The sequence below is a fragment of the Rhinolophus hipposideros genome, assembly GCF_964194185.1.
Source record: "Rhinolophus hipposideros genome assembly, chromosome: 19".
Classification (NCBI taxonomy): Eukaryota; Metazoa; Chordata; class Mammalia; order Chiroptera; family Rhinolophidae; genus Rhinolophus; species Rhinolophus hipposideros.
The window spans coordinates 10,920,883-10,943,208 of NC_138065.1; the positions used below are offsets into that span (position 1 = coordinate 10,920,883).

A 22,326-nucleotide genomic window follows, 5' to 3' on the forward strand; every position below is an offset into this window, starting at 1 on the left:
TATAGTTATTTTTAATGCCCCCTTTATCATCTTTAATCTTTGTTATGCTTAATTTCCTATTCTGAAGTATATTTGCAGTTTTCTGTTTCTGTTAGTCATCTTGACTCAAAGTTTTGTCTACTTTAGTCTTTTTGGTTCTTATATAAAGGCTCCTTTCAATGTTTCTTGTAATGCAGGTCTTGTAGTGGTAAATTTTCTCAGCCTTTGTTTGTCTGGGAAAACCTTTATTTCGCCTTCATATCTAAATGTCAGCTTTGCTGGACATATTTTCCTTGGCTGATGGTTCCTCTCTTTCAATATTTTGAATATTTCCTTCCACTCTTTCCTGGCTTGTAATGGGTTTTTTTGTTTTTTAGTTTTTTAAGATTTTTATTAAAATATAGCCAATATACAATATTATATTAGTTTCAGGTGTATGTCATAGTTATTCAATATTTGTATACCACTGTGATAAGTCCAGCAGTTGTCTGACATCTTACCATGCTATTACAGTATTATTGACTATATTCCCTATGCTGTACATTACATTCCCATGACTTATTTGTTTTATACCTGGAAATTTGGACCTCTTGTCCCCTTCACCTTTTCCCCCTTTTAAAAAATTTTCAATTACAGTTGACATTCAATATTATATTAGTTTCAGGTGTACAGCATAGTGGTTAGACATTTATATAATTTAAGTGATTCCCCTGACTAGGCTAGTACCCACCTGGCACTATACATAGTTCTGGCTTGTAATGTTTTTATTGAAGAATCGGATGATTATCTAATGGGGTTTCCTTTATAGGTTACAGTCTTTTTTTTCCCTGTCTTGAGAAGTCTTTGTCGTTAACTTTTGACAGTTTTATATAATGTGTCTCGGAGAAGGTCTTTTTGCATTCATATAATTAGATGTTCTGTTATTAGCTGCCCCTGAAGTCCAGTTCTTTCCACAGACTTGGGGAGTTCTCATCAATTATTTCTTTGAGGAGGCTCTCTGTTCCCTTCTCCCTCTCTTCTCCTTCTGGTATACCCATTATCCTTATGTTTCTCTTTCTGATGGGAGTCATATTTCTCATACAGTTTTCTCACTTTTTAAAACTCTTAGTTCTCTCTCTTCTTCCTTCTGGGCCATTCCTGGGTTTCTATCTTGAGCTCACTAAACCTGTCATCTGTTTGGTCAGTTCTGTTTCCATTGCTTCCTAATACATTCCTCATCTCTGAATTGTTCATCTCTAAAACTTGGTTCTTTTTTGTGTGTTTTGTTTCAATCTTTTTGGTACAGTACTTCTTTTGTTCAGTTTTCTTCCTGAGCTCATTGAACTGCCTTTCTGAGTCATCTTCTATCTCACTGAGCTTCTTCCTAACTGCAGTCTTAAATTCTGTCATTTACGCCACCGTCTTCCATGACATTGAGTTTGGTTTCTAGAGACTTCTTTTATTTCTGGACTCCCCTTAGGTACCTTAGTTGTTCATGATATTTGATGGATCATTTCCCTGCCTGTCTAGTTAAGGTATTGAGCTCTTTTCTTGTTTAGATACTGTTTTGCTTTCAACAATTCAGCAGGTTGATAGGGAGGGTATTTTTTGTTTGTTTTCCAGTACATGGTGTTATAGGGCTGGTTTTTGTTTTTTTCTCATCTGCACTGTTTGTGCCTCTGGGATCGTAGTGGAGTGGTGTCCCTTCAGTTAAGGAAAGTGCTGTGTACCCCCTGGGATGGTGCGTGTCCCCTCTGTGACTGGCTTGCCTTGGTTATGGGGCCCTACCACTGTGGTAGGGGTATGTGGCAGGTTGTGGAGAATGTTTTGTGAGCTCCCAGTGCTACTACCTTTTTACTAATCTTTGCTGGCCCGTCTGTATTTTTGGAGGCATCTCCACTGCTTCTACCAGGCTCTGCCAGGATGGGTGGGGCAGGAGAGGACAAGTTCACGGTTTCACAGCTCTGCCCCCCTGCTAGCAATGGATGCTGGCCCCACTGTACTGTTTAAGGCATCTGTTTTCTTGACTTGTGGGTTGGGTGGCGTTAGGGAGGCAAGTTCATGAGCACGCAACTCTGCTGCCTTACCAGTGGTGGCTGTGGGTGTTGCTGTACTCTTTCAAGCTTCCCAGCCACCTCTACTGAGGTCTGCTGCAGTGGAGAAGGGAGACGCCATTTCCTGGGGGACCACTGCTTCTAGCCCGTCATACAATCCAGGCCATAGATGGAGGACTGCAACTGATTTCTCCATCACTGCTGTGGTTGCTGGAGCCACAGTGGGCGCTGTACTGCATCTGTGGTACCCATCCCTGTCCCGCCTCCCCTGCTTGTTCCAGTGCACCCACCTTCAGATGTTCCAATGTGCGGATCTCTCAGACATCTTTGTGTGTTGAGCAGGGAATCCTTTGTTGCGTTACAGTTGTCAGACTTGTCAATTTAAGGGGAGAAACAAAGGCGTCTTCTCACTCTGCCGTGATGCTTACATCCTCATCTTTGGCTTTTTATTTATTTTTTTCCCCTTCATTTTGGGTCATATTTTCCTCCTTTGCATGCCTGGTAATTTTTTATTGGTTGTGAATTTTACTTTGTTGGGTGGTTGGGGTTTTGTATGTATCTTTGTTTTGGAATGCAGTTACTTGGGAATACTTGGATCATTTTAAGGCTTGCTTTTAAGCTGTGTTAGAGCAGCCCCTACTCTCGGGCTACATTCCTCCACTACTAAAGCTGTGTCCTGAGTATTCTCCCCGATGGCCTGTTCATTGTGAGGTTTTTCCAATTTGATGGTGGATCCATGAACTATTCCCACTTCAGGAATTTCTCTGCCAGCTACTTTTTGGTGGTTGTTGCCCTGTTCCTGGTAATTCCTTATGCTGATAATTACTCACCTGAAGATTTGAAAGACAAGCCTCTTGCACATTTTTGGAGCTCTCTGTTCTCTGTGCAGCTGCCTTCTCTCTGGTCCTCTGCCCTGTAGATTCTAGCTGTCCCGGCCTCCCCAAATTCTTAACTCTTTTAAGTTTCCTACACCACAGGCTGAAAACTGCCTCAAAGCAGTAGTCTGGGGCAATCGTGGGACTCCCCTCACTTAATTCCGCTATTCTGTATTGCCTCTTGTCCAACATCTAAAACCTATTTTTCTCACATATGTTTTTCCTTTTTTTTTCCTTTCCAGTTTAAGGAAGAGTCAATGTTTTTCCCACCTTAATAAATGGAACAATTTACCCAGTTGCTTCAGCCAAGGCTTAAGATTTATTCTTGGTTGCTCTCTTTTCCCCCATATCTAATCCACCACCAAGTCCTGTCAATTCTACATTCCAGCTGTTAGGTTAAAGCCTCCTTCACTGTCCCCTGGGCTATTGTGCTGCCTGCCTCCTATAGTGTTCTCCACAGCCACTTGAATGAACTTCAAAATACGGAAACTGTATTTGCATCATCCCTACTGAAAGAAACCATGCCTGGCTTTCCCTGTGGTGGCCTCCAAGACCCTTATCAAGCCTGCGTCCCTTTCCAAGGTCACGTTCTCAATACCTCACCGTCACATTGGCCTCCTGGGCTCCATTATTCCAGGTTCTTTCTTGTATGTTTTTCTAGATTTTCCTTGGATGGCTTCTCAGCTGGGGACTTAGCGGGGCCTCCTCTGATGACCCTAGTTAACGTACTTCCACACGTTACTCTTGTTAATCACTTATATGGCCATTTGTTTCCTTCATGGCACTTACCACAATCTTATTGTTTTGCTTCTTTTTGTCCTTCCCCACTAGAATGTAAGATCCTTAAGGCAGGGACTTTAAAAAAAAAAAAATTCACTCCTAGGTCCCCAGAACGCAGAACAGTAAGTACCGACCCGATAATGGGTACTCGATATAAATCTGTAGAATGAATGTAGACCTCAAATAATTTACCATTCATGTAATTTTGTTGTTGTTAGGATGGAGGAGTTTAACTTCATTGTTCTGTCCTCAGTGCTTCATTTATCCCTGTATAATAATTTCTAGGAACTTTTGTTTGGGTACCAAAACAGGAGTTAGATATAGTTTGATAATATTTACTGAGAAATCAAACCAAGATGTAAACAGAACTAGAACAGGATATTCATACACTTAATTGGAATAATAATAACCATAGAAGGATAAGAAAAATACCTGTTCACTTAGTTTTATAATTTGTTATATTGGGAAAAGTCATCCCTTGGAAAATTGCTACAGAGGTATAACCTCAGGCTTCCTAAATATGTACATTATGGAGCATGTATAATATAAACTAAACATTTTGAAAAGTTGAATAACCAAATACTTGCCTAATTGGGGTATGGTTTTCTTGACTTTCAGAGACATGTAGAAAAATTCTCAATACTAGTATGTCTCACAAAGTATAAGCTGAAGGATGTTCTTTTTGGTTCATTGTACTTAGAGGTAAGTGGGTCTATGCACTGTAAAAATAACCATCTTTCCAATTAATGAAATTCAGTTTTGAAATTTTTTAAAAATCTGCATTCTCATAATGGGCCAAATGGGTGTCACTTTCAAATATAATGTATGAGTTTGGATTATCAAGAAGGAAATTCATTAAACTTAGTCTCATCTATACATGTATTGACTAGTTTTGTCATTTAAAGTACTCCTTTGCTTTTTGCAGTTATTGGTGCCCATCTTGACTAATGAAGTTTGAATTTCACAAATGTGAACTACTTCCATACCTTTCCTGCAACACGTCCTGGGCCTGTAAGCTGTACGAAGGTATTACTCAAGGTAACAAATGGTGGTGGTTTACTAAGGACAAAATAAGCCTCCTGATTTGTTTATTTGCTAACAGTTCTGCTTGACTTTAATGGAAACATTGTAAAATAGACGAGTACCCACGGGATTCTTTGTCAAAATGTAGGATTAGGCTGTATTAAAGCACTTGGCTGTGTTTTCGTAGTTTAATGTACATGTGAAAAAGATTCAGAGTTCTCTAGTAGACCGAATTCCAGTCCTCATAAGTCTTCATACTCCCTTCTTACACGTCTTAAGTTTCTATTTGCAACACTGAAAACAGATCCAAGTTAGCGGGTGTCTTACATTTATTCAGTTAACTAGAGCAAAGATGATAGATAGCATGTAATAATTATGGCATGCTTTGAACAAGTCATTGTATTACTGATAAACCTTAAGAGCATGACTGGTAAAGAGCTGCCTACATAAATAAATCTGTTCTTGTTTAAATAGCGCAGATAGTCTTAGGCAGTGGAGCATGCCATGAGGATGTAAAAAAATTGCTCTGATGTGTTCCTCATTCCAGACGGAAGCATCACATTTTGTGACTGAAGTCTGTGTTTATACCAGGGATCCGTAACTCCAGGGGCACACTACGGACTAAGCTTCCCCTGGGACACAGCCCTGGGTCATTCGTCAGATTGTCACGCGTTTTAACTAATTTGAATATTCCTGGCTTTCTTAAAACCCAGTTCTCTTTGCATGTTGGATCTATTAAACATGAAATGCGTGTGTCCACATGTCTGAAAGCATTTTGGCTTTTTCTCCATGAGACGATCTTACTTTTGAAGAAGGAAAGAACCAAGATAGTCACATGTAGAAATAAAAAGCCAAATGCTTTCCTATGTCCAGGACTTCTGAAATAGGACTTGACTGTTCCGAAGCTACTTGGTCAGTCACATTTGATGTAACCAGGTCAGAAGAAGACAATATTACAGGATCTTAGTCTAATCTTCCCAGTGAGACATGTCACTGCGTCTCAGCACTGCTTTTGCTGTTGTGATCAGTAAGAAAATCTGTCCACTGAAACAACAGTAAAACTGTTGTGCTGTCACTTTCTACAGCCTTGGTAGGACACATATCTCCATCATGGCACTTGGGTTTTTTCCTTAGTGTGAGTTCATGCAGTGGTAGGCATTTATTTTCCCCCTCAAGAGTATTAAATAGGTTTTTGGCATTATTCAACCAAGAATTAAGTCAGAGCACTTTAAACGTACGTATAACCTCTAGTAAATAGAATGACAAAAATAATGTAAAATGTCGTATTCTGATGAAATAGAATTTTGTGGTAACTGGACTTACACTACTCTATCCGTTAAAAATGTCTAGTAACTGAATTTCCAATAAGACAAACCCTTTTTCTCTCCCTGACAAGAAAGGATTTTTTGGGGTAGTAAATTACTTAGGGAAAGCTAGTTTCTTTACAATGAAAGGTAAAAAATAGGTACAATGATATTTAACTCAATCCAATTTCAAACTTAACCTATGTAGATAAAAGTATAGCTATATAGGTAAAGTCATCATTATGAAGAGTCTTCCTGTTTGTAGGACCGTGTTTGTTACTTGGAGGGACAAAAATCTGTTTCGGGACTCAGATCATGATGAGAAAATTAGCTCCACAAACAGAAAGCAACATTAAATAAGCCTGACAGTAGAAAAAATGCAGGCCGTAAATTGGTTTTAGGTGTTTTTTTTTAATATCTATATAAAAAATAACGAGCGATTTACAGATCTCTTTCTCTAATCAGAACCTCGAGTGTATATATAAAGGTACTGTACAATATATAAACATTTACAACCAGTACATCCATATTTTGCTTAGCATTCCAAGGCCACATTGCTAAGTCAGTATATAATCAGGACAGTGACAGGTTACTTAGAAAGGACAGAGCCACATCAGACTGACAACATATGACATCAAAGTTATGTCACAGTTAACAATAAAAATAGGATTTTTATCACTAATTGTGGACTACAGGGAAAATAAATCATTTCTGTGGTACTAAATTCTTAGCGCTTATCAAGCCTCCTAATTTTGCTCTATTCAAGTAGTTACAATACATGGGTAAATATAGTTCTGGATGAAAAGGGAATTTCAAAAATCTCACTCTGGGAAGCACATCTTATCTACAGGGGCTGATTCAGTTGTTATATTAAAGAGTTTCACAGTCAGACTCTGAGAGGGAAGGACTCGGACCTAATATTTCACAACAACAAGATGGACCCAGGGCAGCAGAACAAGTGTGTCCAAATACTCCATAAGATGGTTTTATTCTGAGAAGTTCCTTTATTTATAGATGCTACTGAATGTTGGGACTGAAAAACCTGCATCTTGGGACTGAAAAACCTGCATCTATTTTATGGAGTCAAAAACTGTCTCTACCTTCTAATAAAAGTCTTTAGTGCGACTTTAAAAAAAGAACTCTGAAAATCTGTACAAGCGAAGCAGATGTTTAGTCTCCCTTTCTTGTGCAAAAACAAGAAAGTAAATGTAGCTAGAGATTAAGATTTAGCACGTACTGTCTGTCAGCATGTTTGTCCTTACGTGCCGAGCGGGGCTTACAAGGGTTCTGCGTCTAAACCCCTGAACTGGTACAGCTGCTACCAGATGAAATGGTACTGTATCTGGCAGTGGGCTGTGAAACTGGTTAAATGATGAAGTCCATCACAAAAGCTGTCTAATATTTTGACTCTTCAAATATGTATTACATATTAACAACTAATAACTTAGTAGTAGGTACAACCAATATGTCCAGAAATTGGGTAGTTTTTTTTAAAGCACTATTTCCACAGGCTTCTTTGTGGTTTTACAGTGAAACAACTGGAATAAAAGGGTGAGCGGAGCTGCTATAATTATGTCAGAGCCGGATAACACAGCAGGAAGTGAACTCTTCATTGCTTACATTCTCATTTTGAACAGCAAATTGTAAGTAAGATCTTGAACAGTTATTTGAAATACTTCACCCAGCCAAATTAAAACACCAAGCCATAAAACAGTGTCAATATTTAACTACATTTCAGACATCACAGTAGTGATGCTTGAGTTGTATTTTGAAACTGGGACATCATCAGTAGCTGGTAGTAGAGGGAACTGCCATCTTTAATGATGAGTTCATCTCTTCGTCTGCAAGGACTCAAATATTTCTCTCTGTAAACATGCAACATGCTATTGAAAATAATCAACTTCCAAGCCAAACCTAGTTTTTCCATCACTGTGGAAATATCTGAGTGACAAGGATAAAATAGACATGATACAGTAGATAACTTGGCACAAATATAAAGTGAGTTGTGACCACATTGTTCATATCACATGTCATTTGTTCAGACACTCATGACGACGAGCAGGGCACTGTCAGGTGAGTTCGAGGGCGGGCAGCCAGCCAGGGGGACAGTGGGTTCTTAGCAAACCTACAGGCCCTTCATGCAGCCTACGTAACTTGAGGCTCAAATCAAAATGTACTTATGTGTGTTTTAGAATTTCTGAAAAAAACGCCTTTTTTGTGTTTTTTTTGAAAATGCTGCTCTTTAGTAAAAAGATTACAGCTTGTTTTTCTTTGTTTTATACTGAAGGTCACAGCCGTTTTTCAGCCACACCACTAGTGCCTGTGGCTTTATGTGCACTTGGCACCTTCCAGGGCCCTGGAGTTATTGGTGTTTTCCTAGCTGGAGATCCACCTTCAGGTTTGAACCCTCCACTCTCTTTGCTTTTGTCACCTGCCTCTAGGTCTTTTCCCTTGTGGTCTTCTGTTTTGTTCATAACCATTCTTTCCTCAGGTTCCTGCTTCAACTTCTTTTCTGATGGTCTGACAGTTTCTCCTATCTTATCTTTACTAGAACTTGTTTCTCCTAAGGTTGCTTTCTTTCCTTTTTCATGCTCAGATACTACTCTACTAGTAGTAGCATTATTAGTCTTTTTGGATGGAAGAGACTTCTTCTCATCCATCCTCTTGCTTCTTTTCTCTGGCGACCTTGTTCTGGTTTTTCCCGACTCTCTCTGCTTTATATCTTTCCTGCCCACACCCGCTCTTTCCTTCCCCTCTGAGATCTGCTCAGCACTCTCACCAGCATGGCTCCCTGCTCTTCGACTCGCAAACTCTGATAATTTGGCTTCAGCGTTTTCATGGTCTTTGCTTCCTTCAGATTTTTGCTGCTTCTTTGGGCTTGAAGACCGCCCTCTGTTGCTTCTGCCATGATCTTGTCCAGAACCTGCTTTGGGGCTGATCTGACAACTTTTATTTTCCCCTTTCCTGGGGCTGAGTGATCGATCTCTGGGTCTTCTTTTGGGGTCATTTTTTGGAGGACCGGGAATCTTTTCTGAATGTTCCTCTGCATAGCGACTGGCTGACTTCTTGGGGCTGGCAGACCTACCTCTTTTTGTTACACCATTTTCTACTTTGAAGAGATTTTTCTTGTCACTGTGCCCATGGCTGTTGTGTGGATCCCTTTTACTCACATTTTTCTGGAGAAGAGACTGATGTCCATTTAAAGTGCTTTTCTTTTCAGGCACAAGGTCCTTGAACTCTTCGGCCTTTTCAGATATCTGAACTCGCATGAAAGATTCTTCAATTACTGGCATGTGAGACTCTTCAAATATGGAAGCAGAATGTGAAGGTGGGGGAAATGGTGACTGTTCATCATAAATCACATGTGAAGATGAAGGATTAGTAATATCCCAATCACCTGAAAAAAGGGATTTGAATGGAACGTTGTTAAACTCTGGAATTGTAAAGAGGAACAATCAGTTTTGTGCTTTGACAGCCATTTAAATTGTATGGATGGCTTAAACTAAACCTGAGTAGAGTATTTTAGAGTTTATATATGTTTAGATATCTCTCTATAAAGACAGATGTATATAGACAGCTGACTTGTACATTAAGGGTAGATTGTTTATATATACACAAAATAACAGTCTTCATTTTTCCAATTACTTATGTATGATTAGTGAGATAAAAGCAGGGGTGCCAAAAAAATGTATACACATGACTTGTATTCATATTTTGTTATCAGTATATATTATTACAATTTTAATAGTTTTTTCCTTTCTTAAAACGTGTGTACATTTTTTTTGGCACCCTCTGTATATTCTTATAAGTAGTAGGATTCTGTATATTCTTTATAAGTAGTAAAGTCCCGTAAAAAGCTTAAAATTAGACCAAATTACCTGGTCCAAGAAGCTGGCTAATTTAACTGGTATCAATGGAGATAGAGTTTAAGATTATAGAGCTTATCAAGGAGACCAAACTGGTAACCAGAATGGGGTTCATGGGCATTTATAAATACTTTTCTTGCATTAAGCTGTCAAATTTCATGTCAAAAGGAAACTGAAAAGTGCAGAAGATAGGAGTAGATGTATTTAATAGCATCATTTTTAATTAAAAAGAAGGAAGTGATTTACAAGACATGCAAATTTACCAAGTCTTTTTAAGGAAAGACCAAGAAAAGCCCTGAAAGCCTTAATGTTGCTCAGGTTTCACGTAGGAGCACAGACCGGAAGGAGCCAAACCTGAAGAAGGAAGAGAAAAAGCCTAGGACTATGTAAAAAAAAAAAAAAAAAAAAAAAAATCACAGGCAGTTAGCAAAGGTGTCACTGGGAACGTATGATTTATAAGCAGATGGTGGAAGGTAATACAGTCAGAGCATTACAGGCTAGAAGGGGACTGCAGGAGGTCGTATTTACACTTATCCCTCAGAAGCTGGGGTGGGGGCGGCGTAGGGGAGGAAACTAGAAGGGACAAGTTCTCAGTGGTGTGGTACTTCATTTCTAGAGTAGTGCACGCAATTAAAAAGTAGTGATTTTTTTTTTAAATGTGGTATTTTAAAAACATACAGTGAAACTAAGGAAGTTTAAGATCAGTGTAGGAGTCTAGACGTGGCAATACCTTAGCTCCAGGTAATACCTTGTCTGCAGCTAGGGCTAGATAGCAGCTTGTTTTCACAAGGTACCATAAAAGCCTGGAGTTACGCTACTCATTGAGAAACTTATCTTACTATAAGGAAATACCATTTGAAGAGGTTTCAGGTGTTTTTCATGACATTTAAATTATTTGTCTCTAAGGTCCTTGTTTACAGGCCCATTTCTCTGCAACAGCAACCATGTTTTCTGTTGAAATCAGCTTAACATACATCCCGTTCCAACAAAAGTCCTGCCTGAAGCCTGTTAGGTTATTTGTAACGAGGCTCTGTAACTAGCTTTAGATGGTTCTGGTATCTACCTTTGACCCAGCTCATAAAATGCCCCCTCCCTAACACAGTCTTAACTTTTCAGTTACAGGTGAGCGACTTTACTTACCATGGTCAGGTATCAAGCCAGTTCCTGGCCTCAAAAGAAGAAGAACTTTATTGCCACCAGCCTGAATGAGCTCAATTGCGCGAGTATGTGTGATGCCTTGTGTCGGTTCTCCATTGATTTCAACAATCTGGTCACCAACCTGGACAGAGGGACAGTCCCAGGAACAACGTGAAACTCTGCGGCCCTTGTCAATTTTGCTTCTGTCGACTCAAGAGCGGCTCAGCCTAGCTGAGTGCCTCTCATGTGTAAGCTACTTAATTTGCACACGGTGCTGACATGTTAGAGTTGATGAGGGGTGGCTAAATGGTAGCAATAGGAAGAGAAAATGTCCGGTTTCATTTACTCTATAAACACCCCATGTGGGAGAGTTTTATATGAGTAGTAAGCAGGTTCTAGGCATCCTGAAATCTAGAATCAAATAGTCACAGCTTCAAACTGAAAAAATTCACCTTGGGGAATATATTAATATGAATAATTTAAAACCAATAACTGGCTCATTCTTCCTTACTTGAGTGTCAAATGATTTCCCTAGTAAACAAACGTAAAACTAGGGATCAGAATAAGATGACTCAAACAGTTGCTATTTACTAGGAATGTCATTATTTTGAAAGGAAAACTGTGACTTTTGCAAAGGGCCTGATTAAAGATAATGACAGTAGTTGATTTGAAAATATAGTCCAGATTTGAAAATATATTTCAAGGTGACAAGCAACTGAAGGGGATTGGCTGGAAGACAAAAACTGAACAATGGAAAATGACTGAAACGCCAAAAAATAATTCAAATATTTATAAAAGCTTACTACAACTATCAAGAAATAACAGAAGAGGCCTGGATAATTATTTCACAAAGGGTGGGACAACTCTGCATCCACAGTAGGGCTGGGCCTCGGAAGTCATATCTTTGTTTCTGTCCTGGCAGAATGGTCCCATTTCCCTGCCTGTTAAATGGGGATAATATCATTATGTACTGCCTGGGCTACTTGGGAGGATGAGATAAAACATGACTATCCACCAAGCATGAATAAATGTTCAAGTTTTTTCAAGTTCTCTATTTTCTGGTTCCCCCCCACCAAATTTAAAGTATATCAGTATGAATTTAATAGTAGACTGTACAACGCAAAAAATTTTAAGTAAGCTATGAAACAGAATGTTTTGTTGCATATTTATGAAAAAATGATGAGAGTCTCACTCTTGAAGAGATGGAAGCTATCAGACAGGATCAATGGATTTAACATAAACTAGAAATCTTTAAAAATAACCAAAATAAGATGATAGAATAGAATGGAGAAAAGTAATAATTATGATTTTAGAAAACCTTATCTCCAGAATACATATAAGTGAAACAGATTGCCCTTAAGTGATTGAAGAAAAATGATTTTCAATGGGAAATACAGATGATAAATTAGCACTAGTATATACTTCTGCTGATAATTATGGAATGAAAATAAAGCAGATAGTATTTGGAGCATGCTTTAGGTATATCTTCTAAAACATGATTGAGGTTATAATTTCAATCACATTCTTTGGCTTAAATTTACTATCCAAACCTGCATATTTCTTATTGTTTTAGCACAACTAAACCACAATAAAACTTGTAATTGAACAGATTTGCCACCAGGTGTCATTTTTGTTTAAGTTTGAAACTAAATAGGGGGGAAGGAGAAGAGAGCCGTGGCTTTAAGATTTATGGTAGACAAGCCCTCAGAGAGGGCAAAACGCTCTATACTGGTCTCTACAAAGCTAAAGAGTAAAGAGCACCCTTGAGTAAGAAATGTAAACATTCTTTTACAGCTTTATTACTTTAAAGATTTTTCAATGTGATTAAGAATAAAGTTAGGGAATACATCTTGATAAATTGAATAAATTCAAGTTCAGGATTTGTACTACTGAAAAACAAAATTGAGGAGGACAGGAGAAGAGAGAAATGAAAGGGAGAAAACAATGAGACTAGGAGACTCAAAAGGAGAAAAGTTGGGAGGAAAGGATAGGGAAAAATTATGTTCCTTTAAAAAAAAATCACTATTTTTAAGTCTTGCAGTTTTTAAAACATCCAATAAAAATGTATTAAAATTACAAAACAATATTACTAACACCTTGCTTACATCATCATATAACCTGTTACACTTCCGTGCCTCCCAACGGAAGTCAAATGCAAATGGACACAAGCCATGGCCTGCCATGGAGAGTCCACAAAGTGGGTTTGGAGGACCACAGACTGGGGTCACACTGTGGCTGTCACAGGTGAGTGATCCCAGCAAGTGACTTAGCTTCCCAGAGCCTCAGTTTTAAATCTATAAGTGGGGATGATGGCACCTACTCATCCAGTTTTTGTGAGATTACAAGTAACCTACAAGTAACCAGCTAAACATGTCGCCTGGGAGATAGCGGACAAATTTTCTAAATCTGATTTTGTTCTGTTAAATACTTAAGTCTGACACTATTCCCAAATATAAACTTTTTCCAGCTGATTTCTCATTTTCTTAGCCCACCACCTGTTTTTCTTCTGTCTAAATTTGAACCAGATTTAAGGACCACCTTAAGACTCACTAAATTTGGATCCTCTCAATGACTCAACACCCTTCCATTATTTATGACAAGTTAACATTTTCTTGTCTTACTGAATACATTACTTTGTTAATTGCTTCATATAACCCAAGTTCTGTCCACCTAGCAATAAGTTCTGGGAGATAAATAATTCTCTCATAGCTAGGAATATTATCCTTCCACCTTATTCTTTCTACAATTGAACACCTATGAATATTCAAGGTGCTATGTCAGGTGCTGGAGATACTGGAGTGACAGGCATGAGACACCAGTACCGGTGTGTCGCCCAGCATGGCTGACAACAAAAAATGACACCATTGGGTTAGAAGGGAATGGCAAGCGTCTGTCTGCCTTTGCGGTTTTAGCGATGGAAGACCTTGCTTCTCGGATTCAAGAGTTTTCTGCATTCCCTTCCATCAACTAGTTTCAGACGTTTCCATTCGAGAGCCACGACCAAAGGGAGCCGACAGAAGCCAACTCACGTGAATTCTGCCGTCTTTGATGGCAGGCCCGTCCTCGGCAAGACGCAAGATGAAGAGCCCCATGTTGTATTCCTTTCCCCCGCGGAGGCTGAAGCCGAAGCCCCGGGGACCTCTCTCCAGCTCCACTGGATAACAGCCGGGGATCTGGAGAGAAAGAAGTGTACACAAAACGAGTTTTCGTGGTCTGCTTTATTTACGGTCTGAAGAAAGACTACTCATAACTGGGAGAAATGACTTGTACTCTCAGTATGCATTTCCGTATCATAAGGAAGGAATGGAATTTTTGACGGGCTATTTAGTTTTTATAAATGCAACTTAAAGGAATCGGAAGATTACATGTCTTCTCTACTAGTTGGTCAGTGTGCAACAGAATAATCAGAATGGAGTTTTTGAAAGTACTTCCTTTAAGTCGATTTTGACTAATTTTTCTGAAAAAGGAAAAAACCCAAACCCTACTTTAACCAAAACACTGCTATTTCTAAGTACTTCACCAAGGGTTCAAATTACTCCAACTGTACTGCAAACTTTTACTCTTTACATTCTCTCAGGAAAGCTAATAGAACACCAAACACACAGTAGGTCCTCAAGAATTACTAACTTGGGGAACAAATTTATCTGAACTGATTGGCAATAAAAATCCACCCGTGTGAGTGATTCAGCAAATGAAGTAACAGTCCGCATCTGGGGGGATATCGTTTACCTGATGGTGCCGACTGCCTACAATTGAAATCATCGCGGTGTCAGGCTGCGCAAGATGCTTGTGGTCTGACCACGAATGTCTGTAAGTTGTGGAGACATCTTTTCCAACCTCACCTTCCAGGGCACTTCTACGAGAGAGAAGTCGAATCACCCTCTGAACTGAGAAAATGAACAACAGTCTAAAAGGGAAGGCGGGTTAATGATCTTTCTTTTAAAAGCTGAACCATGCCACTCTCCTCCTGACAAACTGCTATAAAGACCGACCACATCCAGAAGCAGGGATACTATACAGAGACCTGCTCCTTACACCGCAGCATTGCTTAGTCTCTCCACTGCCCCTTGTTTTGTTTTAAGGGCATCTCAGTGCAGTTTACGTCAAGGAAAACTGCCCTCAAGTAACTGAACCAGACAGAGGGCAGACAAAGTGACCCCATCACAGTGAAAAATGGCTCTCCTACAGCACCGACACCTGTGAAGATGCTGACTTTCTGGAAACCCAGTTTCTGTTTTACAGCCAATATTTTCAACAAAAGAGGAAAGGAGCAGGTACTAATACTGCTTTGCTCTGCTCAGTCTGAGAAGACAGCAATCCATGTGAGACTGGGGCTTCCTTCTCTCCCCACATTAGGAGGACCAAGCGTAGCATGGCCATGATTGGACAATGCTGCTGTGTCCTGGGATGGGGCTGGGAAGAGGGATGAAGGTTACTGAGGGAGGGAGTGGAGGGAAGAGGGATGGTATCTGAGGGTGGTAAACGCAAGAGTTCCCATTTTGACCTCACCAGCTGCCTTCTGCACAACTGTGTGGGGCGGGTGATGAGGAGTGGGGAGGTGAGCAGAGAAAAAACCAAAACCTGAGAACAGCTTACCTGTCGCCAGGTACGTGGTTGGCCTGTGACTGTCCCATGGGCCTGTGCTGCAGAGCTGGGCTTTGCCTGGCTGAGTTTGTTCCCGATGGTGGGCCATGAGGCTCTGTTCAAAAGAGGAAACGACAGAGATAAGAATCTGTACATAAGAATGTGAAGGCAAAGTGGATCTGTGAACGTGAGACAGTAGCAAGTGGTTACTCTTTACCGACTTCCGTGACTCACTTCCGTGCCTGCAAGTGGGACATCACCATTTTTCCCTATGGCTTTTGGGTAATGTTTGTGTTTGACGAGCACACCAATCGTACTCTTACTACACACACTTGCCCCCTTCCCTCTTTATTCTGATCATGCATATAACAGGAGAATCAGAAATGAACACACCCAATAGTAACATTACCACGAGGACAGAGCTCCAGGAACTCCTGTAGCCTAGCCTGTGGGTTTCCAGGGCACACGCCCCATAACTGGTAAACCCTTCTAGATGGCAATGACAGGTCTCAGGAATCCTGGAACACAAATGCGCGGCTGCAAACAACACACTTATCTTTGAACCTGGATCTTTAATATGGGAGCAATTATCTCGCCTGACACTGAACAAAATCATCCCAAGTGTTGACAAATGTTTGTAAAGGTTTTCCTGCTATTTTCTTAGAGCACAAATACAGGTGAACAAAGTAACATTTGTTTCTGTATCCTCTGCAGCAGCTCCAGATCTGCTGTTCTTTGATGGCAGATTTCATCACTTCAGCATCTAGAACTAGCTGGCGAGTCCTGGGAGATGACAGGTAAGGTTCTTCAGGCTGCCGGACTCATGTTTTTAAAGCGGAAACTTTCCAATATTTTACCCTGTCCAAATATCACACATAGGATATTTAAAATATCAAGGAGAAGGAGCATAGCTTAGTGATTACGACCATGAACTCTGAAGCAAGGCTGACAGTGTTTAAGCCTGACCCCATCATTTACGAGCTGTGTGTTCTTGGGCAAATTACTTAAATTCTCTGTGTTTCCCATCCTCTAATCCATAGAAAGGGAATTATAGCTACCTCATGGATTTTTGAAATATCTAGCAAATCCATAGAGACAGAAAGTAGATAAGTGGTTTCCTGTACGGGGGATATAATATTCTGGAATTAGTGGTGATGGTTGCACAACCTTGTGACTATACTAAAAACCACTGAATTGTACACTTTAAAATAATGAATTTTATAGTACGTGAGTTACATATCAAAAGAAAAAAGATATGAAAACTAAATGCCATGCACGATCCTGGATTGGATCCTGAAATAATAAATTAACATTAAAAAGAAAAGCATACAGTGCTGAGAAAAAAACACACATAAAAATCTATAACTCAATACCACTTATATAACTCAAAAATAATTGCCAACACACACACAAATATATATTTTAAAAGACACCTCAATAAAACAAGTCATACACAACACGCTGAACTGGTCTCCAGTGGGAGGAGGGCGAGAAATGAGAGTGGGAAATGGAGACAAATAGGAATAAACAAATGGAAAACAAAACAAAAATTAAGACACTACCAAAACCGTTCTAACAGTCCTCAGTGGCTTTTGGTAACTTGTATTCACTCTTAAAATGGAATGAACCAGACACAAATTTAGGAGTCAATTTGGAAAATAATACAATTTAAAGATTTCTTTACAATAAGCAAGAACAGCCAGGCATAATTAATTTATGTTCTATACTTGAGAATCAGACACCATGGTGGTGAAAGAGGTGGTGATGTTGGGAATGCCATGAGACAGACAGAGTCCCAAGTCGTGAATGTGTGAGAGTTTTATACCAGGCGTGACAAGTGGTGTGGGAACTTAGTTAACCATTTCCTTGGCAAAATAAGCACAAATATTAAAGAGTACCTAGCAAAAGGAGAAAAAGAGAAGGAAGGGAACAAGTTTTTCTTTCTCCATGGAATTGTCTTTTATCTATTAGTAGTGAATGGCTTTTGGAGAGTAAGGGAACAGAATCAGATGGGATGGAATGCAGCTCTGAGACATGATCTGAATGTGTGATTGCTGCAAAGTGCTTTAAATATTCATTTCACTCTTTAGTCCAGTTGATAGAGTTTATACTAAATACAATGCGAAACTTGGAAGACTTACAAACTCTGAGTCGGATTTTTATGGACAGGAGAGAGAACTTTCTATTTTTCTTTTTTTCTCTGAGAAAAATAAGATTCTGAATGTTTCCGTAGTGTGATGAAACACAGAATATAATAAAATAAGCTGTAATAGTTGAAATGTGATTTTACATGTCAAATGTAATTGTAGTGTAACAGGCAGCGCCTACCTATGAAATGGACCTTATGTTACTGGGAGTTTCCTTCCACCCTTCCATTTTTCCTAAACATTGGCTGGCATTACATAGGAAACCTTAAAGGTATGACCAGAAGTATTTGGGCCAGAATGTCAAAGTTAAATTTCATTCTAAGAAAAATGAGCAATTTTGGACAACCTCTCAGAGAAAAAAACATCAACAATAAAGGGTAATTTTTTGGGGAAAAAATTACACTGAGAGAAAGAAGTGGTCTTTCTACTCCTGAACTATCTATCTTGAGGCTACTCAATGTGTGGTTCATGCGTCAGTCAGCAGTAAGATGTGTACAGATATTGAGAGTAAGTATTTAGAAAAGTTTATAATGAGTTGACCGAGTAATTTTATGTCTTCATTTTTTATTTAATTTTTATTATATTTCACAAAAAAATGCTGGCCTGCGATGGATTGGAAAATAACCTTCGTCCTTTTCTATAGAAGGTTTGGGAAACACTGATCTATCTACACTGCAGCTAGTTCCACGACTTCTAGCAGCTTCTACCACTACTGTATGCCAAGCCTGGTGATATAACTCTACTACATCCATCATTCTCAGAACAACCCTGAAATGTTAGCTCCTGTGGCACTGAGGCCTGCTTTTCTTTGTGGGTCACAGAACAAATTTAAGGCTAAAAAGCAGGCTACAGAGATCATGGCAAAGAAACTGAGATAAAGAAATCTGACCAAAATCGCACTTAAGTAACACTAATTCTTCATTCAAAAAAAAAGTGTTTATTGAGTACTTACTATATGCCTAACATTGTAGTAGGCCCTTGAGATTTAGCACTGAATGTGACAAAATCTCTAACTTCATGAATCTGAGAATTATATATTCTGGTGGGGGAGATGGCAACAAACAGTTTAATCTCAGGAAGAAAAGTAAAGCAGGGTAAGGGATCAGAGGAGGGCTGCAGGAGGCAGGCAGGCAGAGGGTTATTTTAGAAGCTGTGATTAAGGAAGGAATACTGGCGAGGAGGCAGATTCTGGAGCCCAACTGCCTGATTCAAAGACTGGTTCTGCCACTGTCACTGGTTTTATGGCCATGGGCGAGTTATCTAACTCGTCTGCAGCTCGGTTAGCAGATGTAAAGTATTTAAAGACAGTATTGGCCACTTAGTGCTTATGAATTATTATTATTTCCTGAGGTGGTGAGATTTAAGCACAGACCTGATCGAGGGAGCCAGCTATGCAAAGATGTGGTCAAATAAGGACCGCTATCATCAGACGTTAGGGTATTCATGAAAATTGTATACATTTTCACCTTTCATCTTCACAATGATCCTGAAACCGGTATTATTATTCCCCTTCCACACATAAAAAACTGAAGGGTGGGAATGCTCAGTGGCTTGTTTAAGGTCACATGACTAGCTAATAGGTGTCAGTGAACTCTGTCTGTCAAAAGCCTTACCTCTTCTGTTGTGTTTATACTGCCTCTGCCAGGCACTGAACCAAAAATCTCTTGACTTTTCCTTTGTTCATTTCTTCACTTGATCATTCATTCATTTACTCATTCCCTCATTGTAAAAAGGAAGTGCCTATGGGGTATCATAGGAAATATTTTCTTTGCCTTCAAAGAGAGATACTCCATTTTAACAGGGAGATAGATGAGAATACTGCCCAATGAGTCACAGAGACAAGCAGTGGTATGGGATTTCGGGGAGGAGGGGAACCCCGCGTGCACAGAGGACAATAAGGCCCCGCTCAGGAGAGGATTTGGGAGGTAAATCTAAAAGACAGGCTGGCAGCACAATCATAATAACCATTTTTGTACAGAGAGTGGTAAAGCGTTGCAGCTCCAGCTGAGGATTTTAGAAGGAAGACTCGGCAGAGTGGGGCAGCATGTAGAACAGACCAGAGAAGGGAAAAGAGCAGAGGCAGGGATGTCACAAGGTTCTGGAACTCGAAAGGGCCTCCGAGAGCAGCCAGGTGAACTTGTATTTGTGCAGGATCCCTACAGGATCTTGGACAGAAAGGAGATTTATGTGATACCTTAGAAATGTACGCGAGAGGAGCAGTAGAAAGAGAAAAGAAAGAAAGCATCGAGAATTAAAAGACCCCAAAACTGACTAGAGTAGAGGATCATGGAGGGGTGGGGGGATGGGGGAATGGGACATGAATACACACTGTAGTACAGGGAATTTTAATATGCAAGACTGACCCTTTAAAGTTCTGCTCTTTTGGGCTTCTCATTAGTTTTACAATATTAGGAAAAAAGGAGATGAGTATTATGTAATGGTCACCTTGTGCTATCCAAAAATGGTTCCTAATTAGAAATTCTTAATGATCAAAAGGCAGCTTTAAAGCAAGGCAAGACGCTAAATGCAGGTTATGCCCCATTTATTGGCCATCCCAACATGCTCCCTTTCCCCCCATTTATAAGGCAGCTGCCCAGAACCAAGCCCAGCCTCCAAGGAAAGGCACACTGACGCATGCGCATGACATGAAAGACTTTCAGTGACTTTCTTTGAAGTCTTCAGAGGATTTTCTCTCACTCCAGCAGAGACTTAAGACATTATTTTAAGAAAGTAAGATCTGAAAGGATTCCAGTCTCTTTCACAGCCAGGTGCTTGCTTCTCAGGTACATGAATAAATAAATGGCCACCACTCACTAACTGGATTCTTTTTCTTGAGCTCCTAACAATTCTATAATAAACTTTCAAATTCATTAAGTGGGAAAGGCAAAACATGAGACTCCAGGGTATGTAAATGGTTCTGTCACTGCAGAGACTCGGACAATGCTGGAGGAAGCCACCGCCTTCTGCAGGCTCTGTCCCCTCGGGTCAGCGAGGGGTCAACTGGTTCTTACCTTCTTCAGCAATGACCGTTAGTGTGACAGTGACACCAGCGTCCTTGATTAGCTGAACAATGTTATCGTGGGACAGTTCAATAATGGACTGCCCGTTCACCGCAGAGATATGATCTCCAACCTTCAGTTTTCCACAGCGATCGGCTGGACTGCCTTCTATGACTCGGCCAATTTTATGCGGAATGACTGTGGGAAAAAGAAAAATCCCCAGGTTTTTCAATTATTTAAGATCTCCTGTACTGTTGGTTTCATCATCATCATCATCATTATTGAAAAATTGAATACAATAACATCAAAGGAAATTCTTTAAAAATATAGCAAAAAAACACGTGATCATCCTATCCAAAGACAACTATTAATCTTTTCACATCATGGGTCACTTCGGCCCACGGACATACTCTTTACATAGTTGCCCTCACAGCATATAAACCTCTCTGCTATTTCCCATTTACCACATACCTTTTTCCAATTTTTATATTGCCATCTTAATAATCCTGTTTAAAGGCTGCTGACCTCATGGATAATATTTCACTAATCTGATGTTTTTTGTTTGTTGTTGGCCTTTTGAGCTGTGTCACGTTTTGGGCTATTTTAGAAACTGCTGCAGTGAGACCATCTTTGGTTCTGCTGAAGGAGCATTTACTCCCCCCTTATAATAAATGCAGTTCAAACTCAAGCTTAGGACTCAGAGAAGTTCCTGGTCAGAAATTAGTACAGTGAAATGCCTGACCATTAAAATGAATCATACTTAGTTCTATAGCAACATTAATTCCTTTTATTTATGTCTTTAGGTCTTTTAAAAATTAAAAAACGGAGTAGAATTAGAACATCAAATGGTTCACATTAAGATTATTTGGCTCGTGGACAAAATCCTACCCTGAAAGCACAAAGAGGGGGCCTACGGCTTTTGTGAAGACACTCTGGGCAGTCCTATTATATCTCTAGCTTATAACACTAAAGGCTTTCCTAGACTGACTTTTCAGACACTTTGCTGTTATTATGGCTTAAAATGAGTTCTCAGACATTCAGGAATCTTGTCCAAATATCTTTCACCAATTTCATAAGGAGCATTTGTATTAAGACACAATGTTCCTTCTAGGTTCTCTGAAAATTTCCTTACCTAGTTCAGTAAACTTATCAGGCACTTGGGCTCTTTCTGACTACTGATTGTTATGAATAGGGATAATTAATATTTAAAATGGCACTCTGATTATGTTTAATTTCCATAGTCAAATGGGCTCGTTGCTAAGTATTTCTTAGTCTTATGTGGTGTATGTTGGGGACATTTTAATTGACCTTCATTTGGACTGGAAATTATTGTCAGCTGTGATATATATCCCCACAGATACCGCTGTTCCTTGGCTCCTCTAGGGTTACCCAGTGAGAGATTTCACCTTAATGTACAGGAAGTCAATGTTGGAAGCAAGTGCCTTTTAGCTCTGAATTATACCAAGCACTTATTATGCCATTTTCCTTACAAAGTGATTAGAAAAGAGCCAGGGCAGTGAGGGCTCTATCCTGTGCCAGGTGGTATGAGTGGATTCACTGAGAGAACAACAGGTGGCACATTAGAAACATATGGTGACT

The 22,326-nt window shown here is 39.7% G+C and overlaps 1 protein-coding gene across 3 annotated transcripts in view; it reads right to left on the reverse strand.

The window, feature by feature from the left end:
- Positions 1–5,009: 5,009 nt before the first annotated feature.
- The window catches only part of MAGI3 (membrane associated guanylate kinase, WW and PDZ domain containing 3), a 195,675-nt gene continuing 178,358 nt past the window's right edge, over positions 5,010–22,326 (reverse strand). For 2 of the 3 annotated variants that reach the window (XM_081026032.1, XM_081026031.1), the window contains exons 16-21: positions 20,740–20,925; positions 15,594–15,696; positions 14,727–14,853; positions 14,027–14,170; positions 11,001–11,139; positions 5,010–9,391 (exon numbers count right to left, since the gene is read on the reverse strand). In XM_081026032.1, the coding sequence (XP_080882158.1) occupies positions 8,283–9,391; positions 11,001–11,139; positions 14,027–14,170; positions 14,727–14,853; positions 15,594–15,696; positions 20,740–20,925 (1,808 nt within the window). In that variant the 3' untranslated portion in view covers positions 5,010–8,282. Of the gene's footprint in view, positions 9,392–10,123; positions 10,215–11,000; positions 11,140–14,026; positions 14,171–14,726; positions 14,854–15,593; positions 15,697–20,739; positions 20,926–22,326 lie in introns of all 3 variants that reach the window. The other variant, XM_081026033.1, reaches the window with a different exon arrangement.